Here is an 18,085-nt window from a genome sequence, read left to right as displayed (position 1 = left end):
CGGAGCTATTACCAATTTCGTTGACTCATACATATATTAATTCGTTTGGTAATATGTTAATACTGGATTTCTACATAATAGCGTAGAAATTCCTACCTGATAATTAATCTGGAATGCGTCTTGCCCGTTCCAGGCTCGGTGTGAATGCTCAATTCTTGACTAGCTCCAAAGTTGATCATTCTTTCGTTGTGGTACCAAAATACGAACGAAGGTGGCTTCGGACTCTGTGAGGAAAAATAAAACAACACAATTCTCAAACTTCTTTGCTTAAAATTCTGCTCACTTTTTGAGCCATCGCACTCTAAATTAAGAAGGGATCGTCTCTCGAATTTCACTCCGTCCCACTCATTAACACCCCAACCGGCATTTTCCATCCTCAGCTTTCTCTTTCTCCCCTCGTCGTCGTGTCACGTCCCTTTTTAATAATCCTGTTAATGTGAAACGCGCAATCATGATCACGACGGGAATGAAGTATGACGATGATAAGCAAAGCAGCAGCAGCAGCAACAATACAGCCAGACTAAAATTATTGCTAATTTGCATTCCAGACTGGAGAAAGTTATCGCATTTCCAGATTCTATATAAGTAATCGGATTATTATTGTTCCCGAAATGCGAGACGAATTCTGAATTTTAGAAAGATTTTTTTTTCTCATTCAATCAAAAATAAAACTTTATTTTACTTTCTTCGTCAACCAATCTTAACGGCCACCACCTGCCATTTCTTTCTTGTCACCACAAACCACTAATCATAAGCCGCTTACATTTCCACCAGCCTTTACTTAATCAGATTAACGGGCCAACAAAAGTTACGTCTGTACATAAGCATTCATTGTCTCTCGATACAATGAATCAAAGAGAACACCGGAAAACTTTCACCCGCAAAACAATAGCAAAACCAAAACCATTCAGGAAGGGATGGCTTTCACTTTCACCATCATGAGTAAATAATCAACCGTGGCGGTGGCTGCGTGGCGGCTGGAGTGGATGGAGAAAGCTAATTTATAATGGATCACGAGAGCCTGGAATGAAGTGGTCGTCCTCCCAAAAATCTCGACGGACTGAACCAACGCATTAGTGGAAATTTCTCCGATGGGAATTTCACAAATTTACGCATCCTACTCTCCGACAACCACAACACACTTGGGCCGCATTGCGTACCGAGAAAGTTGCGTAACTACTTAAAACAAACAAACACGTGTATGAGAGTACAAGCCAATTTTGTAGTTGCACGAATATTTTGCTAAGACGGAGAAAGCAGGAAAAATAATCAAATTATGCCATGTTTCATAACTCGAATGGCAGAAAAAAGTGCCTCCACTTGACTTTTAGCTGCTTTTCGGCAAGAACAAAATCTCTGCTTAACTTTGCTGCCGCGATTTCAGAGAGAAAGCAGCGAGGAGAAAGGAGCAGAATGCGGAGGGTATGATAGCATCATGTCATCTTTATTACAACCCCTTTGCACGCATAATGCGTAATAACGTTGCGTATGATGGTCATATCGGGCGACCTTATACGAGAGAACGATCATCATCATGTGATACTCGTGACATACGCTGCGGCACGGACGACGCAAATATGTCACCCACTGAACTGCCGCTTTCTCCGTTGGATTTTGAATGTTCAACTTAGTTTTTGAGATCTTTCTTCTCCTTCTCCACGACGAATAACGAGCGAGACTGAGCCAAAAATAAATACATTTTGCACTAATTCCTTCAAGCAAGACGGAAACCGGATTCGGCAACAAGAAGCTTTCTGCGACATGAACAACAACTACTTAGCCTTTCTCAGCTCTTGACGAAATAACCCTCTTAACTTGAGAAAGATTCTGCTTGTTGGGATTAAATATTTGGGAAAAAACGACTCAAGATGCGCTGACGTGGCTGGTTAGTTGACGATCTTTCTCATTTTACAACTTTCCCTACTTTATTTACTGCAAGGTTCGTTCGGCTAGTCACGCATGTCACGATTTTATATGTACATACAGCTTGCAAATTGTTATTAAAAACTTGACGAGAGAAAAGGCCGGACATTTATTTATTTACTTGGAAAAGAAAAATAAATCTGTTAAAATATTTCCAATTTCATGAACAGAAAGACTTCCATGGCTTTCACTTTGCTCTTACTTTCTCTGACTGTGAGTAATTGTGCATATTTGCCACATCAGACGAGGCCAGTTCAATATCTGGGGTCTTTTGTCGTCTAATTGAAATGCCAAGCCAGAAATGGGATCTAAAATCACAACAAGGCATAAAACCCGTAGTTAGCTGGCCGAGTGAGCGGGTGGAGAGAGGGTAGAAATTAGATTGGATGTGTCAAGTGTCAAGTGCATCTGTCGATGTGAACTGTCCATGGAATTAGAAACGCTTCTTTGCCCAGACAAACTCGCTGTTTGTACACTCAGCCTAATCCCGCCTTACACGAATAACAATAATATAAAGAAGAGACAAATAGGCACCACTTTCACCATCCACCAAATACCATCCACAGCGTCTCCGTAAAATCTCTGAAATTGCTCCATCCTCAAAAGAAGCAGAAGAAAAAAAGAGAAAGCATGCGAATCACGATGATGAGAAAATCTCAGATTTATACATTTAACATGTAAAATCTGGGCTGATTGTCGTGCTGGCGTCGGCATTATTACGACCCGACCCGGATAAATTGCAGCCAAACGCATCCTCCTCTCTTCTTATTAATACCACGCCACGCACAAAATTCGAGCCGCGAGTCCCTGCTTCCTGTCACTCCCCATAAATCCCATCCCTCTCCTCCATTATAATTGGAAGCGATACAAAGTGCTACAAAATTCATGGCTCACGGCGTAAATGAGGATTAAGAAATTTACTTCTTCTCCAAGAGCAGAGGTTATTAGGCAGGGGAAATTGTGAGGAGGAGAGAAATCCTGGTTGGAAGGGGGAGAAGGTTAATTCCACATTCAGTTCCAGTCGTCCGGGTAATTTAAGCTTTAAAATGCGGGGATCTCCTCTCCCAAGTCCATTCTCATCTAAACGAGACGATCCCGGCCGGGTCAGGTTGTAGTGACTCTTGTCGAAGAGAACGAGGTCTAAGCTCACCACTAAATTTGACTACTGTTCGACTACTGTTTGACTACGGTGAATACAACGAGTGAATGGGGGAGGAGAGACATGCCGAAATATTTATGCCATCCAAATCATGATGGACATGAGAGATAAGATTTCTTTTTTCAGAGAGGAAAACTTTGACACAAATGACATCATTTTACACTCAAAAAGGTAAATATCCACCATTTTATTCATAATGACTCAAAAATATTCTAAAGTGCACCCCGCACAGAATTTTGGAATAAGAATTTCCTAAATCCAAAGAATAATGGATTTAAAGAAATCATCATTTCGAATCATTCCTCATTAAAATAAAATCTTAACCCGTACTTCGCTCCTTGAATAAGCAACCACGGAGTAAGATTTATGGCCCGTCAACCCCCATTATTGCGAATTATGTCATCATCTTTTCATTCCAGTGGAGACGAAATGATGATGATGGGATGATCATTATTGTGAATTTTTCTGCTTTCTCCCACCTCAAAAGTCGTGTGGCGTAATTGAATCACCATCTTGAGAGGGTGATGATTGATCATTATCTCCATTACGCAAAGTGTAGTGGGATAATAATAATGGGATGACATTCTTGTAGTGGGCTTAGAGCTCCCCTCTCCAAAAAGTCGGATTATCCCATCCACTCCACTACTCCACATTTTATACATAAGTACGCTCCGTAATAAAAATAGGATACAATACGTATTGTATTTGTTTATCTAAAAATTTAGTATAATTTGCAAACAGTATCAACGAGGATGCCCCTCCACTCGTAAAGTATCTCTTGTAATGTAATATTCCAAGGAGGAGGAAAAAAAAGTTTTATGTGCGAAACTCCGTTTATACAAAGAGCGTCACATCCTAACGCTCTCAGGTGAAAGTTAAGTAGTCGTTTGGGACCACTAAACTTTTTAATGGGCAAATATATTTGAAATGGATTCTGAATAAATTTAGAGAAAAGTTTATCTCTACAATTTCTGAGAAAATGGTTCATTTTTTTGTATTGTATATTTTTTTCAGGAAGAGAAAATAAACTAAAAATATATAACAATAATAAAATCGATAGAAAAATATGTAAATCGTTCAATCCTCAAGCATGAAAATATTTATCACGAATTTAAAAATAAATCCCAATTAAGCATTGTCCCCATTCCTATTTTTGAGATATAGGCAAACCGAAAATGTAAATATTTACCACAATGAAAAACTTTGTATGAAAATAAGTCCCTCATTAAGCATGAAAATATTTATTTATCAAAAAGAAAGTCTACAAATCTAAAAATAAATCCGAATTTGCCTAAATGTGTTACAAAACCTTTCCCAATTTCTCATACATTTACTCCACCCGACCAGACCACACCATCGTCACTTTACTGAACAAGGTACGAATTGATTTTTAAGGTTAGGTTACGACGAAACACAGAATGAATGAAAAAGAAGGCAATATTTTCACACGAATGTTTGCCTGAATCAAGATGTTTTGTTGGTTTGGCTTTTTAGCAGTCGTTCGTTGTGCTTGTTGTGTGTCTGCATTGAATTGAATCATGTGTGTGGGGTGAAAGTGTTGCCGAGATGACAAGCAAATGGATGGTTCGTAATAACTTATCCATCCTCCTCTCCTCTCCTCCCACACAAAACCAACCAATGTACTCATTGTCTCCATTGCATTTTACAATGTGTTCCTCGCCTCGATCAGGCTTCCTCTTTATTTTATGTATATTTTCCCCCCTGTCCATGCATCACTATTTTTTTTGTTGCAGGGCAGAAAAATAACCCGTAATTTTTCACTATCTCGAGAGGAGCGACGTGACATTGAAAAGGAGACGAGGCCGGGTCTCGTGTTATCGCGGATTGAAAGGAAATTTTCCAGCGGAAGAATTATCGCTTTTTTCACTTTGCTCCCACATATTTACCACTTTTTGTGTGGAGCTTACTCACCTTTTCAATGATGCAGACGAGGTTGATGGTGCTGCCCTGTTCGACGTGGTACTCTCCGTTGCCCAGGATAAAAGCTTCCGGGACAGCGACGACGAGATGAACGTTGTACGACGCCACGCCAGTCCCTGTCGATACCTGAAATAGAGTAGAATGGATGTTTTAGTCGAATGGGGTCAACGCTTGGTATCTAGTACACAAGTTATTGACACGTTATTATATGGAACTTGTGACAATGTGTATGTATACAAATACATATAGGATTCAGCCAATTTCCGCCGTTGGAGTCTTGCCCTTTGATGAATTCATTAACTCGTAACTTTCGCGAGGAGTGAGTAAGTAGGTGCGTAATCAAGTGTCAATAATTCAGAGAGCGTTAATTAAACTGTGCTGTTTTCCGAGAGGGGAGATAATGAAGGGTGGAACGATCTCGCAAGGGAGATGAGGACAACAGCAATTGATTGGAGAAATAGGGGGAAAATGTGACACGGAGAGTGTCGAGTTAAAGAAGAGCTTTGTTTCTGTCCTATTCTTGGGAAATTAAGCATATTGCAATTATGTGTGTATGAGAAAGTTGTGTATTGCATAAAAGTAGAGGGATATGCGAAAGGAACATGTCAAAGAACTCATTAAAGCGAGTGAGTGGAGTCAAGTAGTTGGATTTATGTGTACGTGGGTACAAGCGCACATAGGTAACTTTGTCATTAAACTTAATTATTGCAAAGTTTTGGAACGAATTTAGAAAGTTATGCAAATAAGGGATCGATTTTAGATACTCAGAAATTAAGTACTTATCAAGATGCCATAAAGAATGAAGAACTCCAGTTTCTCGGAAATTTATTTGAACATGTACGAGTACAGGTTTAAATGGATAAGGAGAAATTCAAAAAAAAGTCCTCTGGGCTTTGAATTTACAACGTATGAAAATATTTTTAGCGCAAAACACAAAGATTTCGCGACAAAAATATGTATACACAGAATCCTTTAGATTTATTAAAATCCAATTTTTTCCAATCTAAAAAAGGTGTTGATCCCACTCAATTTGCATACAAAATTCCCCACCCACCTCGATCCCTTTGTCCATTCTGCACAAGAAAGTAATAAAATTAAAATTTCCTTTTCTTCCCTTTGCCAAAAGTATTTTTGTCCTACTGGGAAATCTTGTTAAACCACGTTTCCCCACAAATTGGGTCCCACCTACGCATGCATTTCTTTCTTTGCCATCCAAGAAAGAAACTGTTACACTGTAATAATTGTCCTTCCAACTCGGTAATTGGAGTCGTGACCTGCTAAAAATACTCGTCTCAAAAATAAATTATAATGATTCATAATTATGCGAAGGACGAACAGAAAGGTCACAATGGCTTTATTCACCTGAAATTCAGTTACTTAATATCTACTCACAAACTACTTGACTTGGTCGAGCAAGCAAGTAAGTGAGTGAGTAAGTAATTAGTAATTAATATTTCCATTACCTACGCCCACCCTTCAGTGGCCATACTATTGTATCGTATACAATTCAATTTTTAAGAAGGTGGCCTTTAATTAAAGTGATATTCTGAAGTTGGCTGGGTCCTCATTTGTCGAATCTGCTGGGTGGAAGTACATGGTCGTAGACTTCAGTGGGCGATTGAACGTCGGATAGCAGAGGACAGAAGGAGAGAGAGGAGACTTGAGTGGTGGGATTCAAGAGCTTTGGTTCGCTTTTGCTTTTGCGGAGATTTGATTTTAAGAGATACAATTTACCGTGGCGTGGCTGGTTGGCTACACAAAAGAGCTTTCACTCTATTTTCTCTCCCATTGAGCACTCACCAACAAACCAATTGCTCCCTCAGGCTGGTAAATACACTCACTGCTGCTGCTTTCTTCCACAAGCATGATGACGACCAAGTCAGTCAACCAGCCAGCCAGGCAGCAACACAACAATATCGTATCACGAGATCAAAGTCTTCTTATTTCATGAAGTGGCAAAACACACATAACCAACGCACAAAACATCCTAACGGGAAAATGATGATTATGGCGAATCATAATTTCGACCAGAATAAACTGTAGAAACGAAATGTAGCAATAGGGTGAAACCAGTAATTCCCCCAAAAAAATATGTGACCACACCACACCCTTTGACCTCGAGGGTGGTGGCCCGAGTGATCCCAACAGTTGATAGGATCCTCCCCTTGCGGTCATACATATGACCGATCTCGATTCGTTCTCGAGTAATCCTGATGACAGACGGACGGACGGATGGACAGACAGACAAAGTCGCTTAAATAATAGGGTTTCATTCTATAATAAGTACAGTATTATTATGATTTTTACATTTTGCTAAACTTTGAGTGGGATTTTTTCACAATCTTGTAGCACATGAACATATGCAGTAAAATAGTTGTGGTTATTTTCGACGTTGAGGTGTTACAATTTAATAAAATTATTCATAATTCGATCTACATATAATTTCACCCTTGAATAATTTCACGTAATTTGCGATATTTTCAAGAAATTGCACCTTTCCAATGAATATTGCCCCTAGCGAGGTGTGCATTTTGCAGAATTATTCTAATTTGTGACACAATTTTGCTTTCCTCTAAAAACTACTAATTTTCCACCGTTATTCACTCGCCTGTTTAGCGACACCCATAAATCCTTCCCCACAGCGAAGCCTATACATACATACGCACGCATATTTACTACATGTACACCGCTTCCGGATATTTACCCGGTTAAATTTAGTCTTTTGTTGTCGGTGGTGGTGTTGATTTAGTTCTCGTAATGAGAAATGGATATACTCTAAGCTCTGTTTTGACTCGACTCATCTTCAAGTACAAAGTCCAATTATTTCTAAACTTGGGCTAGAATTGTTTCTCAATCTCACCAGTTTTCACAAAATCCAGTCATGTGAACTGAGACGAAACTATGAACGCTAAAAACTAGTAGTAAATACATGGATCTACTCACTAAATACTTCCGAGAATATTTCTTTTGAGCAACAAGCAACCGGGTGAAAAATATTTATCCCAATTCCCTCTAACCAACAAGTAACTTTCCCCAAGTATGTAGGCCAACAGCTCGACTTAAAAGGTTTCACACTCACATTCGCAGATGTGAAAATGTGATTCTCTCTCCGACAAAATGTGTTTATTCGTTTGTTTATCTACTTACTTATCAGTAGCTGAGCTAACCCAAGCCAAGCCAAACAAACAAATGTACAGCGGAGAGAGAGAGAAAGTTATCCTGCAAATTATGGAATTTGTTGCAACAACTTTTCAAAGGAGAAAGTATAGTTTCACTTTCAACAACAATTACGTTTCAGAGAAAGTTGCGAATAATATAATCAGCGTGCATGCATACAGTTCAAATTCAATCCATTCTGATTTCCTGGGTACACAACAAGGTTCACTTTCACTCTGCAAAGTATGAAGTAAACTAAATAAATAAATTTTCCAATTTGCTCTCTCCCACTCGGACTAGTTACATATTTATTTATTTCCACAGAAAGTTGTCCCGTTTTAAGAAAATTTAAGAACTAAGTAAGTAGGCCACTCGTCTGACGGCTTAAATGGGATAAAAATTGATGATTTTCTCTCTAGCAAGCAGCTAAAATTGAGTGGAATATAAGTACGCACAAATTTAGATCAACATCTTCTCCCAAGTGGATTAATGACTTATCAACTTCTTGCGTAACAATAAAGTGAACGGAGGGAGGTAATAAGTATAAAGGAGCGAGTGAGTAAACCATTATGACGAGAGTCCAATGATTATTTCGCACCGCTGAAAACAAATGAAATCCGACCAAACCCATTACTGAATAATATCTGATCGTCTGATACCTACGACGACGATATAAGTTTGCCAACTTTCTGTCACAACGACGAAACTAACCCAGTCCACAAAGTTTTGCAATAAGTCGCAATTTACAATGACTTTGGGCAGCCATTTCACTAATTCCTTTTAGGTGGAGAAGGACCCTGACTGCCTTGTTTTGGTGCGAAATATATACGAACTCAAGGAAGTAAGTATCTACTAAACCAATTGTTATGCTATATGTAAGTACATTCATACACCACTCTACGTAACAATGAATTAAATAATATTCAATACATCACTCGGCGACAAGTCTGAAGAAAATAAACATTTCGGAGAAAGTGGAAAGTACAAAGTTGTCGATTTGAATCAGAAATTTGATTAAGTTTGTCTACATTGTAAAATAATAAAATGCATGCCAATAAATCCACGTTGTACGTGTAGCGTCCCTCCACCGTTATTTCTTTATTACTTACACCCCACCATCCACTTAATAAGTATAACCAAACCACCTGCTTATTGTCCCGATATGGTTTACTCACGCGTAACTCTGCCCTCCCTAATTTCAATTTGAACGGGGTGCTTAAAAGGTATTAACAATCTGCAAAGTCTATCGCCGTCCAGTCTTAAGACGGAGGAAGAAGGTAGTCAAGGACGCAATTGAGGTAACTTTCACTACGATAGTTCACGACGCACAGGCAGCGTCACAGTAATGAAAGTGTCCGTCTAATAATAAGCATTCTACAAGGTTTTGTCTTCCAAATGTTGAATTAGTAGTTCTCCTCCTCGGTCGCTGGTGAGTTACAACATTTTGGACGAAGACCAACCAACCCAACCATTTCTATCCTGGCAATGTCTCTGTCTCTCCCAAATAAAGGAACGAGCTCCTTAATTTGAGTTTAATGAGGCATATTTCATTCAGCGAAATTTCCCCGAGGAAGACCAACCCGTGCAGGAGATGACTTTGTGGAGTGTCATTTCATTGTCCTTCCCAAAACTTCTATTTCCAACGCTGTCCTTATTTTTGCCCTGCCTTCTTAAAATAACGCTATCCGTGTCAACAGGTTAGCTGACTTATTTATAAAAAATAAATAAATCGTGGCGTTGCGTTACAGGTGTGCGATAATTTATTTTCTCCGCGAATAACTATAACAAACTCGGAAGACTTTCACTATCTCGAGAAGAAAGCAAAAAAAACTTCCAGATTCCTCCTGCCCATTACATTCCTCCGAGCTTATGAATCTCCACTAATCTCTCCTCATTCATTTCCTCCCTGCAATGAAATAATGGTCGGAAAAAGAAAGCAGACTGTTTCCCAGAGAAAGTCTCTCTCTCTGAAAGCAGCGGAGATTGAGGTCAATTGCCCGAATGATCTGGGGTCCCACAGTGCACGGCAAACTTATACTCTTCGTGCATACATATGTACACACGAAATTACGTAAGAAAGGGTTTGGTCCTTCTGCCTCTCTCTCTCCAGAGAAATGAAGCCTTTGTTCAGGCAAATGTGTGTGCAAATCACTATCGCTGTGGTTCCTCCACTGCATCGAGATTGTCAGGTGTGGGGGTGGCGTGTGAATTATGGTTCTCGTCCAGCGATACATGGGATGTGCGCTAATCCCGTAAAAAGCACTTTTTTGTGTCTCCCCCAAACCTGACGGACTGCAGCGGGGCTAACCATGCAGTGGCTGGCCTGGCAGATGATGCTTCTCCTCTCTCTTTCTGTCTTCTTTCTTTCTCGGCATGAATAATGTGCTTCGTGTCGAAATAAATGTACCATCAGATGGTAAATGCCCCACATCACCATCACCCCCAAAAAGTAAACTATGTCAGCAATGCGATGCGGAAAATGGGAGGAATTCTCTCCTCTTTTCTCCCAAACAAGAGGATGTATTCTGTCCGATGCCATGCATAACATCACAAATGTCTGGCGAGATGGAATTTCCAGAACTGTTTTGTCCTACCAGAGGGATTGCATTGTATGTATAAACGATATTACGCCACTCCTCTGGATGGAATGGTGATGATCGCCAACCAAATGGGAGAACGGATGGGTGACAAAATGACAAAAATTACACGTCTAAAAGTGTAGGGTTACATTTAAGCAGGAAAGTTTGCTTAGTAAATAAATGGGAACCTTGAAATTGGACGAGTTGCAGAAAAAGTAAATTAATCACACAAACACACTACTGATTACGTCCTATCTGGGCAAACAGTAGTAGTCTCCTCTCCGGGTTCAGTTTTATCACTCCCATCCCTTCTGTTCCGCTCTGATAAGTCGCGAGACTATTTGCACGGGCGGTTATCATCAAGGAGACGAGAGGTAATTTAACACTAGAGTAGACCAGAAGTAATCCAATCCGTGAAAATTGGTGTGTGCACATACCCACCGATCGACGGATACCTGGTTGGATGGAGCGTGGTTAAGAGAAAGGTAAATATATTCATATCCACACGTCGGAATTCGCTGCGGTTGGTTGCTGGATTGAAAGTATATTTCGGAATGATTGAGTGACATTGGCCACGATGGTGGTACACAAAGTTGTAGCGGCATGAAATTCATGACGATCATCGCCATCGTGGTGAAAGTTGACCCACATAACGTAACTACTGGCGGAGGAAGGATACGCTCGGCTGGAGAGAAACACCTGCTTTCCCCACGAGACGGTAAAGAGTGCAGTTTGGATATTTTACGGTTTTATCTATGTAACCAGCCATAATTTGTCGTCGGCTACGGAGCAAAGTGCATCCTTTGCATTATTGATGACAATTCATAAGCTATGGAAGGAAGCTGCCGTGGTGCCGTAAAAAGCGGGAGGTTGTGGTTGGAAGAAGACAAAGTATGTTAATGCGTTGACTTCTATAGTGTTTTAGGTTGTAGTGGAATTTTATGTGGAGAAAGTCGACACAAAATTATGCAGGGTGGGAGAAAGTGGAATAATTCATGAAAAATGGTTACATAGATAATTTACTCCCAAGCAAATATTCACTTTGCTAGATATAAATACTTTTTTTATGTACACAGCTAAAGAAGGAAGAATGTGTGTATTTAGTGAAATATTTAATCTAAAGAAGTCACGACTCCAGATTTTTTGCACTAAAGAGAAATGTGTACATGTGCAAAAAATGAGGATCGCAAATATGTATGTATAACGAATCTCGTTAGTCTATTTTTCAGCTAGGCACGACATTTTGCATGAAATACATCATGGGAAACATGCTGTACGAAGGAAACTAACTACATTATAAAACTACTACCCGTATTCTCAACGGGACGTTTCACCCTCCTTCCTCCTGGAAACTAAATCAGCCGACGAGCTACATATGTATACCCAACCCATGGGTGCCTTTTCAGTAAACAAGTTAATATTTGCCTGCATCCATCCATCCATCCATCTGTCTTTCCTAGTTCAAAATCAAGCTAATGTAAAATTTCAAAGAAAACGCGTTTGTTCTTTCTTCTCCTCCATCTTGTCCCAGCCAAAAAAATATGCTGCTCAATTTCGCCTAAAATTTAACGATCCAATCTCATCCACTATTAAAATGGGGGAGAAGAACAAGAAAAAAGAGAAATTGAGATAAAAATCAGACCCACTTCTTCTTCCAACTAATAAAAACATCTTCCAACTGAACTGGACTCTATTAAAGAAAAGAAAGAGTGAAAAAACCCAGAGAAAACAAAACTAGGCGAAAACTTTCCCCTCTTCTGCTCTGCATACCCGTTCCCTTGAGCAATGCAAAACTTTTTTAAAGGTGAAAGTAATAAACCATTTTTAATTGGACTGTTAAAATTGCAAAAAAAATTCGACAAATATTATATTAAATTCGTACCAAGAAAAAGATGCGAAATATGAGATTCCCTGCATAAAATTTATGAGACTTTGCATGTTCCCCCCACAAAAATAATAGAGACATTACAAAAAGACGGAGAAGAAATAGAAGTCTCATTAAAACAAAGGAAAACCAACCACACGTAGTGAAAAATAAAAACTCAAAAAAGAAGAAGAGAAATTGTAAAAAGTGAGCAAAGAAAGCGAGAGAACATTAGAGAGAGAGAGAAAAAAAACACGTTAGTTGGTGGTGTACTTTTACTTTTTTTCCTTAATGCCAACTAACCAACCAGTGTAATGTGTAATTCAATAAAAGATGTGCAACTACATACGTACGAACGATGGCCACTTGCTTGCTCGGAAGCAAGTCAGGCAACTAAAATCGCCCAGTTGATGTGATGTAATGTAATGTAACACCGACCGACCAACCCACCAACCCGGCAACGAAGCCACTTCAAGTGCTCAGCTAACGAACGAACGAACGAAACCCAAATGGCCAAAGGATCCTTGGCTTTTTTTCCTTCTGAGTAAGTGCACAGATACTACGACCAACTTGATGAGGAAAGTTTAACCGAAAAATAAAATTGTGTTGCTTGGTGTGGGTTCATTGAGAATTGTTTAAAATAGTTAAGCACATACGTACACTGTTCTTTGCCTGCGTACATACTTTTTTGAAAGAAAGTGTTTGTAAATTCTGTGGAAAAAGTGGAAAGTATTCATTGGTTGTGGTGACGCAATGGAAAAGTGAGTGCGAAGTGAGACTTTTTCCTTCATCTGAGCCGATGCAGATGATGAAAAGTTGGTGGTTTTGGAAAGACGAGCTGAAATTGAGTGACGAATGAGTTGAGTTATGTAACGTTGGATTGGATGGAAATCTGAGCATGGGGATTGAACAGGAGTGCAGATTTATGTAGGTTTCCTCTATCGCCTTACCTATTTCAATATGGAGAAAGTCTCTTATGCAAGAAAAAAAAAGTTTTCCGCACTGCATCGCAACATTAAGTAAGGGGGAATAATGCAGAAAATGTGGGTATGACTAGAAACCTACTGGTAAAAATGTGGTGAAATCACATATACACTCCGTATTGGTATAGATTTGGGAATAACTTCCTCCCCGATTGGTAATAGTTTTCTTTGAGTGGTAAATTTTCATTACTACAACGGTATACTTCATCACTATACCGTAATACCCGTTATTACCGTGTCGGTCATATGATTCTACACCATTTCGTTAAGAATCTACGCATGTATTTTTAATACAAACCTTTCCACATTTTCCAAATCTGCTGCACCCTCTCCTCCCAATCAATTTATAACAATGATCTCATTTTTGCATTATTATCATCATCATCATCCTAACAAAATTTGATGCCAAAAACCATGGCACTTTATTAGCATCCCACTTCTTCTTTCTTCACTCCAACTTTCCATCCAATTCAATCTCCTCAAGAAAAAAGAAGAGAAAGTGATACCCAGCCAGTCTCGTCACCCTATCAGTCACCCAATCTACCGACACCCGCACCGAAAACGGATCACTTCCCTTTCCTTCACCCACCACCACCACCACGGCTATCTTTCTACCGACACATCATCGCTGAGCAGCTCCGTACTGGCTGACTCCTCATCTCACCATCATCCACAATCATTTTCTCCCCGAGAAGAAGAACAAATTGGACAAAAACTCACACACACGCTACGAGACAAATGTTTCTCAAAGAAAGAAAAACTTTCTCCCGGGTTCGTTTTCAACCTTGTCTTTCCACACCAACCAACCAACCTCGACCCACCCAACTATTCACCTAGCTAGCCACTTACTTACTTGGTCGGTCGTGGTTGAGGTGTCGGAGAGAAAGCCGTTTTCCCTGTCTCTTCATATCCGCCTTATACACTTTTTGTATAGAAAAAGAAAGCAATTCTCCGATCCTATCTCGATTTCAGCCTCACACCCTGCCTGCTCTCCTCCTAATACGGTATCAATCAATTCAAAAGTGGTGAGCAAAGTGAAATCTGCCAAGTCATGCTGCTTTCCATGCTTACCCGTATTTCCATTAGGAGAAAGCGACGGAGGCCAAAAAAGACGTCCTTCCGCATTTTAAAGGATGAGCAACCGTGAATTCATACGGGTTTGGTCGGATGGATGAAGTGAGCACATCTCATTTTCATACACACACACACCAACTTTAATACGTGCAAGAAAAGGCAAACAACTCGCTGCTCAGCCTGGCTGGCTGAGCTGGGCTGCGATGCAGAGAAGACAAGACTAGATTTTTTTTCTCTCTCTCTCTTCTGCGAAAAGAACTCCTGCCAGAATCAATTTACTTTTTGAACCGAGTCCTACATAATGCAGAGTACTTTACATGAATTGTGAAGAAAGCATCATGACGGCCAAATTCAATTAAAATTATAACAACAGCCAACATCCTGATGACTTTGTCCTGCTTTCTTTCTCTTCTTTTCTCTTGTTAATTTAAGCTGGCATGCATATCCAACTTCGCGTCTGTGCTTTTTTTCTGGAGAAATGTAAATAGTTTATGTTGCGATTTTACGTTTCGTTTCAAGGAATTCGTATCACGGAGCGATGATGATACGGGTTTTGGGTTGGGGTGCCCTGCCAAGAAAGTTTTTTTGTGTGTACGTCACACATTTCAAGTAGGTTATGCACCCAGATAGACAAATATGAATGAATGAATGGTACGAGTATATGTACATGGTTTGTTTTCTTCCTAATTTTCTGCCCGGGTGGGGCGCACTCTTGGCCTGTCGAGATAGTGGAGAAAGTAACCAAATCACGACCGGCGAGATGTACACATGAAGAAGAGAAGGACCTGATTTATCTCATCACATCTTTGCCAGCGGAGAGAGAGAAAGCTAAACTGCACTACAAACCAACCACCCTCGAATCTGCATACGATTAACCCAAATAACTCAATTTGTGTGGTGAACTTTCACTTTTAAGGCGAAGAAAATAGATTTGCTCTTTAAAACAAAACCTTAATTACAACAGTTGGAAATTTATTTTGTTATACGATTGAACCATTACAAAACATTAATTGCAATGAAATTGGAGAAGGTTATGAAGAAATTAATGACAGGGAAAGTCGCATTTCATCATTACGACTAATTGACCCGTAATAAAAGATGGATGTGGAGATAATTATGGCAGGGCGGAGATGCCACGGCTTGATTTGGGTCAGATAACGTCAATAATACTTTTTTCCTCGGTGGGGAATCCTCATCAGATTGCGTGTCATCCTTCGTGTTAATTACGACCCGTCAAATGGTTCATTTATTCGGGATTAAATCTTACTCGAGTATTTTTTGGAATTTTCTGGGTCAGAAAATTCTGAAAAAGTGCACACGCCAAGGTGAACGTTAATCGAGCGAGTACTCTGTCGCATATGGTAAGTGAAGCAATTGAGCGTAAAGTCAAATACGGAGTTTTTGCGGCTGACGGTTTTGTGACGATGTGTGCGCCGTGGTCAGTCACACGAGCTATCTGTCAATCTCATCCGACAGAGTGGACACTGGGCAAATAAAAAACCGACCCAAGAGTGAAAGTGAAGGGGAGAAAGCGGATATTGAAAACCCATTTTACTGACATGGCAGCCCCAAGAACTTGAAGAAGTGACCTGACACTTGCACTCGTAATTTTGTGGCCCAGGTATTTTTTTCTGGGCGAGGAAAACATGACAATCTACAAGCACAAATGAACCTTACAATGCAATTCTTCGCGGTGAAAGTGTATGATGGGACACACAATTTGGAAATTTACTTTCACTTTAACCCACCCGGGTAGTTAGTTCTATAAAAGAATGTCCCCAAAACCACGTAAAATTGGTGGTGCACCCCAATCAACCGTCATTATTCACATCACGCATATATTAATGGTCACCGAACCACGGAGGAACTAGACATGTATGTAACTAAATTGGTAAATGAGACCAATTTCAGCCCATTCCACTACATAACAAGCTAATCATCAAAGAAATGTGGCCAACCCACCGCAACAAAACAAACAAAATAGTGCAGCTCCAATCAGCAAGTCTAAATAACCACCACCAACTTAATGACAGGGTGTCCCAGCTGCAGTCACTTAATGATTCCTACATACGTACGTATCCAGCAGGAGAAGAAGAAGAAAGCCAAAATTGCGCCACTTATGTTAACCGGGTCACTACACAATTCCTCTCTTCGCAAATTTGTCTCCAGTCCAATCCACCTGCCAGCAATTTCTCTCATTCCCATTCAAAACCCCTTCTTCACAAATCACACACACACAATGCACTCCCGTCCAGTCCATTTGGCACGTTGCGTAACCCTGTCCCGTAACAACCAAGTAAGTAAACCCACCTAAAACCACGAACAATTCAAACAAACATGGCCAATTGGATTGTGTAGAAGAGAGAGAGAGAGAGAAAAAAAGTGGTTTTTGGTTTTTCTGCACTCCTGAATCAAATCTATTGAAGAAGAATTGAATGTGCATGCAGTCGGGGACAGAACAAGGGCAGCAGGCAGCATGTAGGACGACAATGAAGGTCTGCTCTGACTCTTGCTGGGTGGATACATACATAAATACTTTCCCATGAAAGTTTTTTCCACAGATTCCATCCATCCATCCAATTCTTCACCCTTTTCATATCCCTCACTCACTTTACCCAGGCCCTTAAAAAAAGTTAAAAGTTGAGTCAATACACAAAAACAAGTTTACTTTGGCATTCCGCTCTGCTTTCGTTGCGTTTCGTTTCGTTGGCCCGTGTTGGAAATTGGTGGTTTGGTTTCTTTTGTTGGAACAACTTCATGGCCAGAATGGTAGCGAACATACAATGCCAGCCCATTTGGTGGTTGGGTTTGGTTTGGTTTGGTAAGTGTGGTTTTGAAGGGTTTTCATTTTCACGGTAAAATGCATCGTGCGCCGTAAAAAAGACGACCCTTGACTTAAGTCGGCCAACCGTTGTGTGGGTTCGTTTTTTAACAAATAGTTTCACCGACGGGGACATTCCATCATTCGTCGTGTTACAAGAATATTCAATTAGTTCGAGAAAAATGCTGGACTGGACACAAAACCCGCTTTCACCCAGGCCACTCTTTTTAACATCTTTTTAACAAATATGTCCCCTCCTCGGTGACATTTCGTTTCGTTCGTGGGGCTAAACTTCATTCCAATTCCGGGCGGAGGGCAGTCATTGGGTGTCAATGGAGGGTGAAAAATGTTCGGAATTTTGCGAAATGTGAATGTCACCCGGATCGATTGACACTTTCATCACGAGGCTTGTCTAGATACCGTCTGAAATGGTGGGATGGATGTAAGTAGAAGGACGGATATTTGAGCCCAATTCGCCTCCCATTTTATAAAAATAAAATAAAAGTCTCGTGTTGTAAGATGTCGTAAAATGGAATAAGTTATTACGTGACGGGACAAAAGGGAGAAAAGAACAGTAAAATGATC

General features: G+C 40.1%; 1 protein-coding gene across 1 annotated transcript in view; it reads right to left on the bottom strand.

The window, feature by feature from the left end:
* LOC110862574 (opioid-binding protein/cell adhesion molecule homolog) overlaps positions 1 to 18,085 on the bottom strand; it is a 68,473-nt gene that overhangs the window by 1,858 nt on the left and 48,530 nt on the right. The window contains exons 8-9 of the mRNA XM_022111792.2: positions 5,015 to 5,149; positions 97 to 224 (exon numbers count right to left, since the gene is read on the bottom strand). Coding sequence (XP_021967484.1) covers positions 97 to 224; positions 5,015 to 5,149 — 263 coding nt within the window. The remainder of the gene's footprint in view (positions 1 to 96; positions 225 to 5,014; positions 5,150 to 18,085) is intronic.

This window comes from Folsomia candida, unplaced genomic scaffold, assembly GCF_002217175.1.
Source record: "Folsomia candida strain VU population unplaced genomic scaffold, ASM221717v1 Fcan01_Sc061, whole genome shotgun sequence".
Classification (NCBI taxonomy): Eukaryota; Metazoa; Arthropoda; class Collembola; order Entomobryomorpha; family Isotomidae; genus Folsomia; species Folsomia candida.
This window is presented reverse-complemented; position numbering and strand designations above follow the sequence as displayed.